The sequence below is a fragment of the Nelusetta ayraudi genome, unplaced genomic scaffold, assembly GCF_046127955.1.
Source record: "Nelusetta ayraudi isolate G7.1 ecotype Tasmania unplaced genomic scaffold, CSIRO-AGI_Nayr_v1 ptg000064l, whole genome shotgun sequence".
Lineage (NCBI taxonomy): Eukaryota > Metazoa > Chordata > Actinopteri > Tetraodontiformes > Monacanthidae > Nelusetta > Nelusetta ayraudi.
The window spans coordinates 1,159,874-1,176,584 of record NW_027466114.1 but is presented as its reverse complement, the minus strand read 5'-3'; the positions used below and the strand labels follow the sequence as shown (position 1 = coordinate 1,176,584).

Genomic DNA, 16,711 nt, shown 5'->3' with positions numbered 1-16,711 from the left:
TATCAACCTCCTGCTCAGTGGTTTAAAACCCTGAACTCAAACGTCACAATATTTCTATGGAAAAACAAACCACCCCGTATCAGTCTGAAGACGCTTCAAAAAGCGAAAGATGCTGGGGGACTAGAATTGCCAAACTTTTATTACTACTATATTGCCAACAGAATAAAGTATATTCATAAGTGGTTCAACCCTAGCCCACATGATGTATCCTGGCATGTCATAGAACAAGCCTATTGTGGTGATATTCAGTTAGCAGACTTGCCATTTATCAGCACACCAAAACACCACAGCTGCATGAAAAGCGTTAATATAAGTCACTCTCTGACGGCTTGGATGGAATTTCTGAAAATCACAGGTTCTTCCCCTCTCCCGTGCGGTCGTATGCCCATCTGGAACAATCCTGATTCACTACAAAATAAAAAAGCACTTAACTTCACACATTGGGCAGATAAAGGTATAACTCACGTAAAACACATAAGAGAGAATAATAATTTTAGACCATTTCAAGAGCTTGTGACACAGTTTGGAATTAACAGTAGTTGTTACTTAGAATACATGCAAATTAAGTCCATAATTAAGAAAAAATTCAAACTTGAACAAACACACATGGAGGTCTCTCCGGCTGTACAGTCGGTCCTTAATTTCTCACCTCCTAAACTACTTTCCAAGATATATAAAATCCTTACAAACACAGATCGCACTATTTCTATCCCCATTGCTAAGTGGGAAAGAGACCTGTCTCTCCAGCCCCACTCTAATTTCTGGAGAACAATCTGCCTGAACACCTTTTCACTGATAAAACAACCTAATCTACAACTAATACATTTTAAAGTACTCCACAGGATCCACTACACTGGACAGCGGATGTTTCACATGGGCATGACCGCCACTCAAACCTGCTCACACTGCACAGTTAATGTTCCAGATAGTTACCTACACGCTGTATGGCATTGCCCACCAGTAAATAAATTCTGGCACATAGTATGCAATGATCTATCAGCACAGGTCGGTTACACCATCACAGCCACTCCTTCTTTTTGTCTCTTAGGAGACCTTAGTGATATCACCTCAGATAAGGCAGAATCTCGCATGCTGATCACCTCCTTATTTATCGCTAAGAAAACAATCCTCATAAACTGCCCCTGGCTCTGGGCCGGGGGCCCTCCTGTTGGTGGGGGGACTGGTCCGTCCCTGTGTCTGGGAACTGGCGCTGGATCGTACACGGTGGGGTCACATGCCTGGGGTGGGGCTGCGCGGCCGGCGGCTACCGCTCCTGTGTGCCCGGGTGGTGCCTTCTGCCCCACCTTCGCCCTCCGTCTCCCTGGTCGCTGCCGCTGCCCCGGGGCCCTCGGGCGGTGGGGGGCGGCCCCCCTTTGGCTCCTGGATCCCTGTGGTGTCCCCGGCCCCGATGTCACTGAGGGGGCGCCCTAACCGGGAGTCCCCCCTGGTCACATAATGGGTGTATTTATTTATTTTATTTATTTTATTTTTATTTTTATTTATTTATTTATTTATTTTTATTTATTTATTTATTTATTTATTTTTATTTATTTATTTATTTTTATTTAATTAATTAATTAATTAATTAATTAATTTATTTATTTATCTTTTTTCCTTCTGTTTTGGGGATTTGTGTCTTGGGTGGCCGCTGCCCGGCCTTCTGGCCGGGCGCCACGGGGGACTCGATGTGGGCGGCGACCGGGTCCCCGGTGGGCCTCCCCCCGGTGCGGTCTCCTCGCCCTTGCATGGGGCACCGACTGCACCCTCGTTGGCGAGGACCTGGCCCCCACGCAGCCAACGACCCACTGACATTATCACTAGGGCTTTGGATGAGGGTCTCCATTGGCCGGCCACCGCTCCATCCGAGACCCTCTCCAATTTTAATAGCATTATAGACACTTAGGGCCTGGGCGGGGGGGGTTCGTGCACTGCGGCCGCCGCCCTGCAGCAGCAGTGTGGTTGCCCCAGGGCCTTACCACCCTTCCATTTTAAACGCACCATAGTCCAACACACCAGCAAGTGCACATACACACACACTGACACTCCTACACACAGTGGGGTCGGCCTGCTAGTGGGGGCTGGACCCGACATCTTTCCCACCCTGGATGGGCCCTGTGCAGTCCGGTGCCCCCGAGGTGCGAGACCGGCTGGGCTTATGGGGACCTTGCCACTTGTGGCGGGGTCCCCCTTCCCCCAATCCCGGGACCGGGCCGCTGCCCGGGTGGTCCCCCTGCGCCGCTCGGGGGCGGGTGGGCGGCGACGACCTGAGACACGGGGGTCTGACAATGGTGGGCGGGGGCCCACGGATTGATTATTTAATTTTATCTTTTTAATTATTTATCGGTGTGGGTGGCTGGGGGGTGTGGGGGGTGGAGGGGGCCGGTTGATGCGCCATACTGGGTCCGTAGGGAGGGGGCCTCTGGGTGCCCGGGCCTGCCTTGGGTACCGATCCTCCCGGTGGGTGAAGGGGCTGGGTCCTGTCATGGGGATGAGTCTGGTCTCGCTTGCCCTGGGGGGCCCCCGTCCGGGGGCCGGGCTCTGCTGCCTGTCCGCCCTGGGTGGTGTCCCTTCTCCTTGGGGTATCTGCCTCCCTGTCATCCTGCCCTGGCTCCTCGTGGGGCGGGTGCCCTCTGGCCCAGGGGCCTGCTGCTCCGGGCCTCTTCCTGGCCGGCTTTGCGGTGGGTGTGCCGTGTCCGGGGCCCCCCCCCCGGCTCGTCGCTGGCGTGGGGCGGTTGCGACCTCGGAGACCGCACTAATTGGCAGCCTACTTCCAGTGACGTACTTAAACACACCCACTCCCACATTCAGGTACACACACCACCACATCCATACACACACACACACACACACACACACACACACACACACACACGTATACACAGATGCAAACATGCACACACACACAAGTATACACACATGCAAATATACACACACACCCGCACACACGCACACACACACACAAATATACACAAGCGCGGGTACACTGTTGTACACTATTGCATAGCTTATTGTCTTATTTATCCATGAGTAGATTATTATCATCATTATTATTACTACCATCATTATTATTATTATCATTACTATTATTATTATTATTACTATTATTATTATTATTATTATTATTATTATTATTATTATTATTATTATTATCATCATTATTATTACTACCATCATTATTATTATTATTATTACTATTATTATTATTATTATTATTATTATTATTATTACTATTAACGTTGCTATTATTATCATCGCTATTATTATTAACATCACTGTATGAACTCGCATGTATGTTTGTATGGGTATATATGCACTATCTGACAATTAGCTATGCATATTTACGATCTGTTTTGTTCTCTTTTAACACAATTGTATATTGTTGCCAGTTGCCTCCTCTACTCCTCTCTCTCTATCCCTCTCATCATCTCATCATCCCCCCCCCCCAACACTCATTTCCCCTCTCTACTCACCCCCCTATCTATCCCCCTCAGTCCGGTCATGGCCAGAATGTCACCAAGAACATTATAATAAAACCACTGAAGAGGTCGCTCCTGAAACCACCCATGTGGCTCACACTCTCAAGATCTACCTCTGAGAATAAAATCTGTCAGCCATCATAGACATTCATAGTCATTATGGCCAGACCGGACAAGAAAAAAAAATAAAAATAAAAAAAATAAAAAAAAATATGTGTGTGTGTGTGTGTGTGTGTGTGGTGTGTGACTGCAGTTGTGCTTGTTATTCTCCTGATGAATCTGCTAAAAAACATCAGAAGCCTTTTGGAAACCAAATCTGAAAACTGATCAAATGAAGCCACAACCAATGAAACCAGGAGAAACAGACGGGTCAGGGTCAGAGGTCAGAGGTCAAGGTCATTGCTTTGTATATTAAAAAAGTTTCCAACACATTTACATATGTATTTTTTGTAAACATCTTTCACATTTGTATGTTCTTAAACGTGTTTATTTTAATAACGTTTTAATAATCCTTTGGCCCTGCGATGAACTGCCGACTTGTCCAGGGTGTCACCCTGCCTTCGCCCTAAGACAGCTGGGAGAGGCTCCAGCAGACCCCCGTGACCCTGAATAGGAATAAGCGGGTATAGAAGATGAATGAATGAATGAATAATCCTTTGTGTTTGATCTTAAATGTCTTTTTTTAAAACACATTTTATCATCTGCATGCTTTACCATCTCTTTGAAACACATTCTAATAAGTCCCTCCTGTCCAGTAATTGGCGCTATACCACAAACAGTTGTAATCCACATTTATTCACAGAAGAAGACAAATCGCCACAGAAGAAGAGAATAATTGGGCCCAGACCCGGCATTCAATTGATACATATAATATCCATGCAGTCTGCGATCTCATTCTAAAGTAGGTTTTACGGTGGTGTCCTAATGAGTCACTGTTTAAAATCACTTTTGTGTTAAGCTAGGATGTTGTTTTGCTAGAAGCCCCGGGTATCAAGCTGAACTGAACATTAAGTTAGTGTCATGGCGGTAAAAACGATGTCTCCAGATGACCAGTTTCAGCTTCCAATTAGGGTTGCCACCCGTCCCTTTTTTCCCAGAATTGTTCTCTTTTTTCACCACCTGTCCCGGGAAAAATAAAATGTCTCCCGGGACACAATTTGTCCCGTTTTTTAGGGAAAATGACAAAACCTCAGTTGATTTCCGTCTGTGGTCTATATAGGGTTGCCAACCCTCCTGTAAAATACGTGATTGTCCCATATTTGGCAACTAAAAAACCTGTCCCGTAATGAACTGATACGGGACCCACTTCACTGTCTCCTCTCCTCTTGTGTTCCCCTTCTTGCTCCCCCCCACCACCACCACCACACACACACACACACACACACACACACACCCTGTTTTTTTTTTTTTTTCAAATTGGCGACAGATGTCTGGCTGCCTGAAATGAATTTCCCGTGAGGGATCAATAAGGTTTGATTGCTTGATTGAAATCAGTTCAACTCCTGTGTGAATGAAGCAGACACTAGTCCACCTCTCACTGACTCTGTTGACTGACATCAGATTTAATGTGGATCACTGAGTCAGTGAGGACTCACCCTGCTGCACCGCTCACTCACACTGCTGCTGCTGCTGCTGCTGCCTCCAGCCAACATGCAGCCAGACGGAGAAGCACTTGGACTTTGAGCTGCTCTTGTGATATTTTCTCATTCTTAGATTCTCTGATCAGTGTTTCTGCTCCCACTTCCCTGAAATCACATGACGCTGTGTTGAGTTGATGTGCAGCCACGTCCCTCTCTTCCAGGGTGCATCAAGTGTGGCTGTGGCTCCCAGGAGCAGTTGGAGTGCAACAGGTGAAGAGAAAGCAAAGAACTCGAGGCCTCAGTGCTTCACCTGACACACACACACTGACAAACATGGAGCAGCGACACAGACACACAACAATGGACAATAAGTTACCAAAACTAAAGATTCTTCAACTCATTTCCTCATCAGTGATGAATAATAGATGATCATCAGCATCAAATCAATCATATTTATGTAGCCGGTTCGGCTTGACACTGCCTCCGCTACATATTTTACATTGTGTCTTTGGTTATGAACAACGAGGCGCAGACAAATGCAAGTCGACTTGTTGACTGAATTTATTTTCTGTACAAAGAAAATAAAAAAAAATAAAAATAAGTCCGGTACAGCACACCTCCACCGACCGTCTCTGCAACGTACACATTTAAAAGAACGTCAGTGCTGCGACCGCGACTCCTCAAATGAACTTATATATCATGCACAATAAACATGGACATATCAAATGCTATGATTAACATTCTTTTTTCCACATTTCACGACGCCATATGCGTGAGCACCATTACATCTTACCTCTCTTCAGCAGGGCTAAAGCCAAGTGAGGAGAAAACGGCAAAATGTACAGGAAATGACGCCGCTACTGTGTCAAAAGTTAACAGAATAAATGAAAGCAATAAAATAGATTGAACAAAATAATAGCTCCCCAAAAAAAGAAACAAAATTTGTATGAAGGAAATTAAAGCACTTCCATAAAAAACGAAATAAACAATAACTGATTTTTGTGAAATTGAAACAACCCGATTAACACATCGGTTACATATTGGTCACTGTATAATATAATAAAACAGTTTATAGTCATGTGTTTACCATAAGCAGTGGGCTGTATAATAGGCTGTATGAACAGGGAGACCTAATGACCTCCACAGTCCTTAGGCTAACAAGGAGGTTAGCTCAGTAGGCTAAACCTCTGACTGTGTTTGTAGGAGATGTGGGTTCAAAGCCCAGTTGGTACCAGATGAATGATCATATATCATTTTTTTTCAGATGTTCAGAGAAGAGCTTAAATAAGTTCTCCAGGAGCTGCTGCCCATCAGCCCACAGACGGCTCAGTTGATAAGACACTGGACTGTGCATCACAAGGTTGTTGGATCAAGTCCCTCCATGGACTGAGATCCATTTTGAAGGTCATTGGCTCCAAAATGAAGGATAAATGTAGCAGTGGATGTGATTCACAAGTCAGCTGATGGCTCAGGGTGGAAGAGTGCTGAGACTGATAGCTCCTGCGGTTGTAGGTTCGAGTCCCAACAACAGCTGGAGATACATTTTTAGCTCCAACGGGCCGAAAATATCAGTAGAAGTGACTTCAGAGTCCTATAGAGGCAGAGTTTTGGTTTTAAACAACCTAGTCGCGTCCCTCCTGTGGCACCGACTGTCCTGTCTGGACCCTCCAGCTGGACTTATGGTCAGAATCCAAGAAAAAGTCATAGATTTTTTTTGGGATGAAAAACATTGGGTGCCACAGGGGGTGCTGTTTTTACCGAGAGAGGAGGGGGGACAGGGCCTCATCCACCTGGCCAGCAGGACTGCAGCTTTCAGGCTGCACTTTCTCCAGCGCTTCCTGACTGGTCCAACAGACCTGGTGTGGAGGGGTGTGGCCAGCTGCATCTTCAGAGAGGTGAGTCAACTGGGACTGGATACTGCTCTGTTTTTAATAGATTCCAATTTTTTAAAGTTAAATGGGATTCCTCCTTTTTATCAAAGTGTTTTTAAAGTATGGGCCTTTTTTAGAAGCAGCAAAGAAAAAAACACCGCAGATTCTCTGTTCTGGCTTTTAAAAGAACCGCTCATTCATGGTGCCAGATTGGACATTTCTAGTGGTGCGACGCCCGGGCTGACGGCTGCTCTGCTCAGGACAAACACCGTGGACTTGCAGCGCCTGGTCCGAGCGGCAGGACCGACCCTCGGTGACCACCAGACTGTGGGACGTGTGCTGGGCCTGCAGTCCGCCAGGATGACAGAGAGACTGCTCCAGCTGTGGAGGGAGAGACTATCCCCTGGAGAACGCAGTCTCCTCGTGCAGCTGGAGTCAGGCACAGAGCCAGACACCACAGAACCCTTCCCGGCTGTAAGAATCACCCCTCGCCTTGAGACCGAAGGCCCTCTACTGAAGACCACATCCCTTCGCCTTGGCCACACTAAGAAGAAGGACCTCTATAAAGTGTGCGTCCAAGTTTTTAACCAAAAGACTCTGGGGAAAAGAACAACGTGTGCTTGGAGTAAAAGACTGGACGGTACACCCCACTGGAGGGTCCTGTACAAGCCGCCACTGAAGAAAAGAACAGGAGATCTTCAGTGGCGGATCCTGCATGGGGCCATTGCCTCCAATGCTTTTATCTCCATCATTAACCCTGCTGTGTCCAACCAGTGCCCCTTCTGCGACTCCAGCGAAACGGTTTTTCACATTTTTATTGATTGTTTTAGACTCACTGCATTTTTTATTGTTTTAACAAATGTTTTTTAGTTCTTTTAATCAGAATTTTACAATCACAAATTTTATTTATGGTACGGGCTACAGCAAAAAAACCAAAGAAATGTGGCAACTTTTAAATTTTATTATTGGAGAAGCGAAAATGGCAATTTACATCTCAAGGAAAAATAAAATAGAATGTCTCGGTAGCGATGATGCAACAATGGTGTGGCGCCGTAACCTGCGTTCCCGAATCCACCTCGAGTTTTCTTTTTTTAAAATGGTGAAAGACCTTGACGCTTTCCAAAAAATCTGGTGCCACAAGAATACTTTGTGTGCTTTTTTAAACAATAAGTTATTTTTTTCTGATGCACTAAAAGATTGAATGTTTTCTTTTTTTTGGCTTTTGATTTGTGTTTGTGTTTGTGTTTTTTTTTTGTGTGTGTTTTTATTTTTATTTGTCTATTTATGTATTTATTTATTTAATATTTTATTTTTATTTCGTTTTGTTTTGAATGGGTTGTCTCTTTTGGTTTGGGTTTTGTTTTTGTGTTGTTGTTCATTATTTTATTTTTTTTAGTTCATTTAATTCTTTGTTTTAATCATTTATTTATGTTAGGAAAGGTGCATAAGTTTTTAGCCTGTATTTTGTAAATAAATGTGATTGTAAAAATCAAAAAAATCTTCTTCTTCTTCTTTTTCTTCTTCTTCTTGTTATTAATAATAATAATAATAATAATGTTATTATTATTATTATTATTATTATTATTATTATTATTATTATTATTATTGTTATGATTATTATATCCACTGGAAACCATACACTCATCTAGTGCAGTCAAACAGAAAATTGCTATACAGTCCTATTTTTCTATGCCTCCATGATACAGTCAGAAGTGCTGTTTTGGTTAGGAAGAATCACATGGTTGATGACGTACAGCATAAACCAGTGCACTGCTTCATGAAGTATGGAAACCCTATCACTGGTTTGGTTGTCTCGACTCAGAGCTGAGTTGAGCTTTCGAAGTCAATGGAGAATTGATCGACAGGGGTTTGGTTTGACAGTGTTAAGCTCCGTAACATGCAAATTGGTGGGAGTTGATGAGGAATCACGGTGTGTAGACGCTAACGCTACTCACACAGCTCAGATGAAAAAAAGGGAGTGTGATTTGGGTTTGTGGTACATCATGACAATCTTGGACTTGCAAGACTGAGGCGACAGTTCCATTCCCATCAATGCGTATTATATATGTGTTATTTAGCTCATCTATTCTACATTTTAAATAGATCACATTTGACATCTGACCCACTGAACACTTACTATTGAACATATTTTTAAACTATGGGCTATTTAGTCTTGTTTTAGGATATAATATAATTCATTGCGCAAACTGTCAGGCTAAGTATAGAGCTATAGTCTACTACAATCAGTCGTGCCAAATAAGAGACATTGTCTTTATTTTTCATTTTTATTTTATTGTGTCAGCATTGAACCATACAACCATGTAGTGTTGTCCAACAAGAATGCATGGTGAATCAAATCCCAAACAACCTATGAAACAATGAACACCTTTCCATTGCACTTCATATTATTGACCACTAGATGACCTCCTCGAGCACTATGTCATTGAAGCCTCGAGTAATGAACCATTTTTTTGAATCAAGTGTCGAAGCTTCAACAAAGCCTCGATCGGCCATCACTCCTCCTATGATTATAAAGAATACTAAATGACAGAAAGTGCTGAGAATAATCAAGTTCTCATCTTTTATTTCAGACCTTAGAGATGTCTCGTACTTACAAAACAATGGAGCAAACAATACACTGAAACAATAAAATAAAATGTACTTTGTATTTCAAAGAGGTGGCAAAACAGATGCTGAAATAAGTGCATACCTGAACAAAGTGTCAACTCTTATTGCGCGGTCTGCTGGGAGTTTTGACGCACATTATAAAACATAGTTGCTGTGCGTTTGTGTGTCGGGGTATGGGGGGGCGCAAACTGTCTAAGTTATTAATTAATAACTACTGTTAATATTTATACATATATATTAATATTAACATAAATTAATATGACATATATTTCAATCACAGAGTGATGAAATGTTTTTATTTTTGATTCAAATTATATTATATTATATTATTTTTAGAAAGACGGCACATTCCAGCTCTACCTACTAATGTGCTTTAAATCGCAGTAGATTCCATCTGCGACGGACGTTAAATGTTCCCCAGTTGAAATGGTGCATGCACAACGCATATTAATCTAATGTCATAAATCGGGAAATATCGAAAAAGTCTCGGTTCGTAATCGCGTGCGCGACTCACATCGGGAACCCGTCGGAAACCGTCTCATAAATCCACGCGTGCAGGCACTCAGATGGGGTTGCGACAGTGGTAAAGGAAGACCAAGGCTTTGAGGTTTTGATTGGTTGTTGTTTTTCTTCTTCGTCTTCTTTTTCTTCTTCGTCTTCTTCGCTTTTTGTAAATAACGTTCTCAAAGGAACGGGAGGAAAATGGTTGCGCTTGAGTCAAGTGAACAAAAAATGGGGGGATTATAAAATTACGCAAACCTTGCATATTTTGCTCGGAAATCGGAGATTTATGCGGCGAAAGTGTCTTTGGAAAAATGCGACCCCCCCCCCCGCATGATTACGCGTACTTTGACTGATTATGCCTTGAATTACGCAATCGCATAGTGACGTTTTTCTGGAGGGACTGACGAGACCACTGAGCAGTTAGTAGCAATAGCCAATCAGATCTGGAGTCTCCGATGGCAAGGTCAGCTAGCTGGCTTTACGCTGAACTTCACACGTAAGCATCCTGTGATTGGATAAGAAGCCCTGAGAACCTCGAAGACTGAACTCAACCTGGAGATCCAGTTGCCACCACGGTGAAGCCGTAATACTTGAAGAAGAATATAAAGATTTAGTTGCCGAACCATCTGCAATTCAAATATATAAACCGTGGTGCATTGAATTGGAGACAATGTTCAGTTTATTGGTGCAGTTTGGACAAGAGTTGAAGCTCATTTTGTGTTCATTTAGGGTTGATTAAATATGAGGTCGCTAAAGGCCGAGGCTAGAAATGCATATAATATAATGTGAGAAAGTGAGCGATCGCCACCTCCCCTTCTCACTGTCTCCCCCACGAGGACCCGGCGGCGTGGCGTTGCCCACGCGGGAGAGCGAGCGAAAGAGACGCTGTTTTACACGCGAACGCACGTGCACGCACACTCCCACGCACACACACTCACACACACACACACACACACACACACACACACACACAAAGTGGCACACGGGGTTGTGTAAGGGATTTTTATTTTGTATTTAATACGGTTTTTGTGCCCAGCCGTGCTTTGGGGGCGGAGGAACGGGTGCCGTGAGCAGGGTGTCGGCGTCGGGAGCGCGGAGCACCGCGACTCCCATTCTGTCCCATTTCCCAACCTGTCACAGTTTGTGCACTGGTCATTCATCTCTCACCATCATCTGTCACCATGCTGCTCACCCACACCTCACCTGCACCCGCTTGGTCCCGGTCGGCTCCGCTGCTCCTGGGCGGAAGCGCGTGCCGCTGCAGGGGTGGGGTTTTATGGAGCGCCGGCGAAGTGGAGTAGCCCATTGCCGTAAGGGGGGGTGTTGGTTTTGGTTTGAATGTGTAATTAAGGGGAGAATGTGGGGTCTATTTGTATTTAAGGGTTTGTATGTTTAGGGGGAATTGTGTTCTGTTTATTGAAGGGTGTATTTCTTTGTGTTATTGTTTTGTTTTGAAATGTTCGACTTTGTCGATGTCACCACGGTTAGTGGGGTGGCCCAATTGGCAATAGGATGCTGCCCACTATAAAGGGGGCTCATTTTGCTGTGGGAAGGGAGAACTGGCTAGTCTGTTGTGAGACTAGGGGAAGGTGAAGTTGGCTCCTGCGGCTTTATTTATGTTTTTTTTGGGGTTAAAAGACTTAAAAGGAGGCAGGCACTTGACGCTGCCTGCCTCCTCCTTCAACTCCACCACCTCAACCCGGTCGGTCCAGATCCCCTTTTTCGGGGGGAGGCCACTTTGCCCCTCCACACATAATATAATATAATATAATATGATATAATATAATATAATATAGTTGTATATTATATTTCATATTATTTATTAATATAGCATTATATAATCACTATATATGAATTCACATGATCATGAGTGTTATGATGCAATAAAGTAAATACAATGTGAGTCAGTAAAGTACCCGTTCTCTACTTGTTCTGTAAAATAGTGGTGTGTGTGTGTGTGTGTGTGTGTTTGTGCGTGCGTGTGTGTGTTTGTGTGTGTGTGTGTGTGTGTGTGCACGCCTGCACACTTTTTTTCTCCTGTTTTTGCAGAGCTGCAGATGAAGCTGCTTTGCTAACTGTTAGTTGACCTTTGACCTTGTGCTGAGTTCCTGCTGACTCTCTGCCTCCCCCCTGTGGTGAGCAGCTGGTACTGCAGCCTGACATCAGTCACGTCAGCTCATTGGCTGGCACCAGTTCACTGCCAGGAAACACTCCCACTGCTGTCTGGATTGCCTTGTTGCTTTATTGCTTCAATTCAACACTTGATCATTGACTTGACATTGTTGTGCAATACAGACTGATGGCATATTTAATGACTTATTGATTGACTATTGTCACATTGAGCCAACAAACAGAATCAAAAGACAAAATTCTCTCACAATATTTACATGCATTCATCTGATTGTTGACAAACGGATCAACAGTCAGAAGGTTGATCAGATGGATGAGTTGTTGAAAGGTCAAAGGTCAGCGGGGAAAGGTCCAGAGTGGAAGCAGACCTCAGCTGTGTTTCCACAGTAATAAAGTTGTCATGTGGACTAATGACACATTATTAATCTGTGGGATGAATGGGCTGCAGAGGAAGAGAAACAACGTGGCACAAACATCCAGCAGCCGTGGAGACAAACATCAGGTGGACAACAGTCACCAGGAGCACAAACAGGAAGTGGCGTCCAGGCCCCGCCCACCCTGTGATTGACAGCTGGAGACACTGGGCAACAAAGGTGAAGACAGAAGAAGAATCAAAGGTGAGAATTCAGCTCAGAGTCTCTCTGACGACTTCAGTCACACTTTCATCAACTCAGCTGAAGAACCTGAACCAACAGCAAGTCCAACATGTAGCGGCTGAGTGAAGGAGGTCTGGACTCTGTGGAGGAGCTCCATGGTTCCAGAGACGCTGTAGAAGGACAGAAGACCTGCTCTGTGGTCCAGGTACACTCCCACTCTGGAGGACCCAGGACCTGAGACATCAGTCCTGATGTTGTTGTGATAAAACCCATATCCACCTGGGGAACAATATAAACGCCAGGATTTGTCATTTGATCCAAATGCACTTTCCTTTGACCCTCCTGCTCTGCTGATGTTCCTGTAGGCCACTGCTACACCAACCTCCTCTCTCCACTCCACCTCCCAGTAACATCGTCCAGTCAGACCTTCTCTACTCAGGACCTGCTCCCAGTAAGTGAATCTGTCTGGATGATCACAATAAGACTGAACTTTCATCATGCCTGTCACTTTTCTGTTCTCCTCAGATAATAACAGATGTTTGTTCACTGTGTTTGGATCCAGAGTGATTTGAGGTGAACATCTGAGGAAGTCCTCTCTGCTCCTGGGTTCTGGTACCTTCAGTAGAACATCAACGTTGCTCACTGTCCATGAGATGTTTGTCTGAGTCTCCATCAGAACTTGCTGTATTTCATCTCTCAGCTTGGTCACAGCTGCTGCCACGTCCTCAAAGTATCTCAGAGGACGGATCTCCAGGCTGGAGGAGTCTGGAGACGCACTGAGTGCTGGCAGTGAGGAGAACCTGTGGAGAAACTGGCTGTGGTCCAGTGTGTGTGAGATCTTCTCCAGCTCAGCATCTCTCCTCTTCAGCTCCATCATCTCCTGCTCCAGCTTCTTCTCAAGCTCTTTGACTCCACTCACTGCTGCCCCCTGTGTGGATCTGACCTGCTGCTGCACCTCAGAGCGTCTTTTCTCCAGCAGACGGATCATCTGGGTGAGGATCTTCTCGCTGTCCTTCACTGCTTTATCAGCAGAGCTGTTGATGGACTCCACCTCCTTCTGAAGCACCTTCAAGTCTTTCTCTGTGTGCTGGATCTTCTGCTGGATCTTCTGCCTGGTCTCCTCCAGCTCTCTCTGCCTCTCAGTCCTCTCTGCTGCTGCTGCCACTGTGTCGTGACCTTTATGTTCATCCACACAGCATAAACCACAGATGATCTTCTGATCAGTGCGGCAGAATATCTTCATCACCTCATCATGACGAGGGCAGATGTTCTCCTGGAGCTGCTGGCTGGGTTCCACCAGCTTGTGTCTCTGTAGGGGAGCAGCATCACGATGAGGCTGGAGGTGAGAGTCACAGTAGGAGGCCCGACAGACCAGACAGGACTTGAGGGCCTTGAGTTTCCTCCCAGTGCAGACATCACAGGCCACATCTCCAGCTCCAGCATAGCAGTGATCAGCAGGAGCATCTTGGAGTCCAGTCTTCTCCAGGGTCTCCACTAGAGCTGCTAACAGGGTGTTCTTCTCCAGGACAGGCCTTGGTGTGAAGGTCCTCCTACACTGAGGGCAGCTGTAGACTCTCCTCTCCTCCTCTGCATCCCAGTGGTGTTGGAGACACTTCCTGCAGTAGCTGTGTCCACAGGAAGTGGTCACTGGTTCCTTCAGAAGATCCAGACAGAGGGAACAAGAGAAGGTTTCTGGGTCCAGCTGAGCTGCTGCCTGAGCCATTTCACTTCTGAGAGCCACTGATTGACTGACTGACTGACTGACTGACTGGCTGACTGGGTTCCAACTTCCTGAGAAACAAAACCAGTTTGACTTGAAGGGGAGGAAACGACCAGTCCGAGCTGTGATTGGCTGAAAGGACCACAAGGGGCGGGGCTGCTAACCTCCTGACTGATTCCGGGAAGAGGAGTGTCAGGGTGTGTGTGTGTGAGTGTGTGTGTGTGTGTGCGACGACGAATCAAAGTTCATAGTTCACAATCTGAGTTGTCGTTTGCAGCTGATGTGATTGCTGCTGGGACACACACACACACACACCCACACACACTCTGTGTGAATGGGTGTGTGTGTTTTTGTGTGCGTGTGTGTTAGAGGCTAATGCTAATGCTTGTTGTTCGGCTAGGTGTCTTCACCTGTCACAGGTAATTCACATTTATTTCAAGTGAGGCACCGCCGCTATCTGCTAGCCGCTCACCGCTATCTGCTAGCCGCTATCTGCTAGTCGCTCACTGTTATCTTATTGCTCTTCATAAAGAGCTTTATGGAGCAATAAGAGCGACCACAGTGAATAACTGCAGTGAATCCAGTTTAGATTTTCCTCTCCGACAGGTCAAACTGTTGTTTTGTAGCATCTGCAGTTTTAAGAAGCGTGTGTCATGTGTGTATACATAGAAGAGTGGAGTGTTCAAGTTTCTCTTGTTGCTGTTTGACAAAGACTGGCAGTATTTTCATGCATTTTCTCTTCATTAGAAACTGATTGGGGTCAAAGAAAGAAAGAAAAAAGCTTTTGGAGAAAGAAAGCAATGAAAGTTGCTTCATTGCAGACTTTTACTGATACATCTGTCCTGGACCAAGAACATTTCGGCAACCAAGGAGCTTTTTTTTGACCGTCGTCCTCTACACCACGGCTTTGACAAAGCGTGACGATGTTGTTGACTGGAAAAGCTGACGCAATGAATGATGACATGAGTCTGATAAAAATGATAACGTCACGCACGGCGGGGAAAGCTTGGCGTTTTAACGCGCAAAAGGAATGAAATGAACAGCATGTTGGAAGCTGGAGAAAGTCAAGAAATAATGAACAAGGATGTTGAAGCATTGGATCATTATTTGGGGGAGTTGATGGATTTGCAAGTGGCTGTACAAAATCTCTTTTCTAACGGAGAGGAAAGGGAAGCGGATCATATGGACTGGGGTGAGCCTAAATTGATACCTTTTCCACATTTCTCATCTGACATTACAGAATGGTTGACTGGTGATGTGGGAAAAGGAGATGAGCAGGATGAGCAAAAGAAGCGAGAGGAGCTGGGGGAGCAAGAAGAAGCAAATGCGCTATTGGTGGGGCCAGAGGACAGCGTGTCCCAGGCTAAAGGGCCCGTAAGCAAGCAGGGCTTCAAGCAAAGATGCCAGCTCCTCCTCAGCATCCTCTCCTTTATCTTCTGCATGCTGAAAGGCTGAGGCTGAACAAGCTGCTCTAAAGGCCAAAGCTCAGGCCTTGGAAGTCAAACATGCACTCCATATGGAAGAACTTGAAGCTAAAAGCAAGAAGGGAAAGGCACCACGTGGAGACTGAACTGGCTGCAGCAGAAGCCAACATGCATGTATTCATGGGGAGTGTGATGTCACAGGCCACACCTGAACAACCACCTTCGTCATTAAAGCAACCGCAACCACCGGAAGCTCAACGGCCGTCAACATCAAAGCAGCTGAAGTCAGAAAACGTGACACCCTTACGCCAGTTCCAGGCCACTGGAACATCTACAGTATATAAAATTCCAGTAACATCTCAAAAACATCCTCAAAGCCTGCAGCAGTCATATATTCCTCACCAAACTATACCATGTAAAGCAAAGGCAGAAAAGAAACCTCTGGGTTACGAGCAAAAGGATGAGCATGGCTCCTCCATCTCAACAAAAGGAAATCTAATAAATGAAGGTTTCCTTACTGGCGTGTTAAAGAGGCAAAATGAAATCACTGAATTGCTTGTAAAGCAACATCAAGCAGCTTTTCTCCCCGCCAGAGAGATTCCTGCATTTGATGGTGATGCCTTGCAGAATAACTCCATGTTTTTGTTGTTGTTAAAGTTTCCTTTAAAATAATTCATTTGAACTGTGAGATGCACAATGCATTGAGCAGTCATTCAAAATTTGTGAAACGGTTTGATTTATTTTGAAATAAATGAATAATTCATTGAAGCTGATTTATGTTT

At 45.0% G+C, this 16,711-nt stretch overlaps 2 protein-coding genes across 2 annotated transcripts in view; one reads left to right on the top strand and one right to left on the bottom strand.

The window, feature by feature from the left end:
• The window catches only part of LOC142898371 (NACHT, LRR and PYD domains-containing protein 14-like), a 272,094-nt gene that overhangs the window by 232,450 nt on the left and 22,933 nt on the right, over positions 1 to 16,711 (top strand). The window lies entirely within an intron of this gene.
• LOC142898429 (tripartite motif-containing protein 16-like) lies at positions 11,925 to 14,682 on the bottom strand. Its single transcript, XM_076041362.1, has one exon. It carries the CDS (start codon positions 14,506 to 14,508, stop codon positions 12,844 to 12,846), a length of 1,665 nt encoding a protein of 554 aa, XP_075897477.1. The 5' UTR covers positions 14,509 to 14,682; the 3' UTR covers positions 11,925 to 12,843.

What these genes read in the sequence shown, in the direction of transcription:
- LOC142898429 (XM_076041362.1), bottom strand. Translation starts at nt 14,508, where the DNA reads ATGGCTCAGGCAGCAGCTCAGCTGGACCCAGAAACCTTCTCTTGTTCC.